Source organism: Galeopterus variegatus, unplaced genomic scaffold (genome assembly GCF_000696425.1).
Source record: "Galeopterus variegatus unplaced genomic scaffold, G_variegatus-3.0.2 Scaffold11246, whole genome shotgun sequence".
NCBI classification, from domain to species: domain Eukaryota; kingdom Metazoa; phylum Chordata; class Mammalia; order Dermoptera; family Cynocephalidae; genus Galeopterus; species Galeopterus variegatus.
In genome coordinates, this window is record NW_007737357.1 from 6,648 (window position 1) to 8,708 (window position 2,061).

Here is a 2,061-nt window from a genome sequence, read left to right on the forward strand (position 1 = left end):
AATACAGACATGGAGCTTTGCATCCAGAGCATAATTAGAAGGTGCACCGTGAAACTCTAGTGTCACAAACATCTGTCTTCTCATATCACAATAAACAAGAATTGATCATGCTGTTTGTTATCTGAGTAGAAAGTTTTAGTTTTATATTCTAAAAGCATAATAATGAACCAAATGAAAGAAAAACTAACAAATCAGCAGATGAGTAGAATTCATAATAGAACAAACTTATCAGAAAATTAAAGCAATTTAAGACCAGAATAATGATGCTGAAAATGAGACTGATATCCTGATATCCTCATAGTTACATCATCCGTCTGTATAAAAACAATCAATGTGATACATGTAACTTATGAGACAAATATGAAACATATGGGTAGATAATTGATTAGTAATTTCCTGTAGGTGAAAAGAGGACACTTGGTAACTAATTTTAAAAAGGGAATAAAAGAGAGAAAAAATCCTGTTGCAACTTTTATTATATTATTTTCATCAGCGAAAGAATCTCAATGCAGTACAGAAAAGGAGGTAGGCAGCCTTCACGCACCTGCTTCTCCGTGAGAATGACTCTCCCCAGTAACTGATCTTCTAGACCTTTCATGGTGACAGTGAAGTCAATGATGGAGGTACGGGCACTCATTTCAGGGGTGTAGGCTGGATTGGGCAGTTTGGTGGTGATGTAGAGCATGAAGCCACCCATAACATCTACTTCCTTATCGCCAACTTTCACCTTTTTTATAAAAAGGAAGTAAAAATAATAAAACAGAAATACGTCTTACTGTGTCCTTTTAGCATAGAATCAAATATTGCTTTAAGCAATTACATAACTGGAGATCATCTGTATGCTGAAAAAGAAATGGTCATTAGGCATTCACAAGGTTTCAAACCACAAAAATGCAGGAATGAAGGAAGAAAGGAACTTCGTAAATATAAAATTTAGTTCCAAAATTGTTGTGATCATACCACAGAAGCAAGATGGATCCCTCACCAAAAATTTGGTTCAGAGATCAAGGCAGATGATGCCACACATACCCAAAACGCTAAGAAAAGGCTTANTTCAAACTGCCATCAAGGGCTCTTATCTCCCTGGAACCAAGGCTACAGGTAAAAACAAAGCAGGATGAGATCCTGGCCCAGAAGACTCTCAGGGATCCCACTTTCTGAATGCTACATGCTGCTGACCAAGAATCTCAGTCGTTTCTGAAGTAATTGTATGCAACACTAAATGTCCTCAACCCTGTCCACCGAGATTTAATTCAGGACTCAAAAGGTAAGTGAGCACATATTTTGAAGGCTGTCATTAAACAGCTAGTCTGAGATAGGAACTATAGCATCAGTATCTGCCATATCGAGGTCAATCAACCATGTGAATTTATAAAACTGGATTTAATGCTCCTAATGCAACTTCCAACTTTATGACCCTGTGATTCACATGCTAAAATTAAAAATAAAAAGAGAAGATTCAGGAAAAAGGAAGGGGGAGAGAAAGGAAGAAGCCCAGGGTGGGGAGGGGGTGCGCAGGTAGGAGATAGGCACATGGTAGGGATCAGAGGAGATAGGCACATGGTAGGGATCAGAAGGGCAAGCATCACACAACATACAGAAAAGGTAAAGATAACAGGAGGGATGGATTCCAAAGATTTGCCAATGGTCTTAACTTAAGTCCTCAGGTCAGTGTAGAAGGGGACATAAAGTAAACTAAACTCATTGCTATTGAACCCAGGAGAAAATCAATAGCAACTTCAAGAGTTCATGCAGTTTCACCATAGCAGCCCCATTAAAACCCTCTACATTCCTTTGCTTAAGCCTCACATGCTCTCTAGAGAAAACGCTGACTCAGAAGAAGGAAGTTTATAAATTCAGGGCCATTTTTCATTGAGTGTTAAGTTATCCCATAAAACAGAAGTAGACAATACAGACATGGAGCTTTGCATCCAGAGCATAATTAGAAGGTGCACCGTGAAACTCTAGTGTCACAAACATCTGTCTTCTCATATCACAACAAACAAGAATTGATCATGCTGTTTGTTATCTGAGTAGAAAGTTTTAGTTTTATATTCTAAA

General features: G+C 38.1%; 1 protein-coding gene across 1 annotated transcript in view; it reads right to left on the minus strand.

The window, feature by feature from the left end:
* Nucleotides 1–475: 475 nt before the first annotated feature.
* Nucleotides 476–2,061, minus strand: part of LOC103610506 (dynein heavy chain 5, axonemal-like) — a gene marked incomplete at its 5' end in the record, with an annotated part of 46,414 nt that continues 44,828 nt past the window's right edge. Inside the window, one exon of the mRNA XM_008594659.1 lies at nucleotides 476–727. Within this exon, the coding sequence (XP_008592881.1) occupies nucleotides 476–727 (252 nt within the window). The remainder of the gene's footprint in view (nucleotides 728–2,061) is intronic.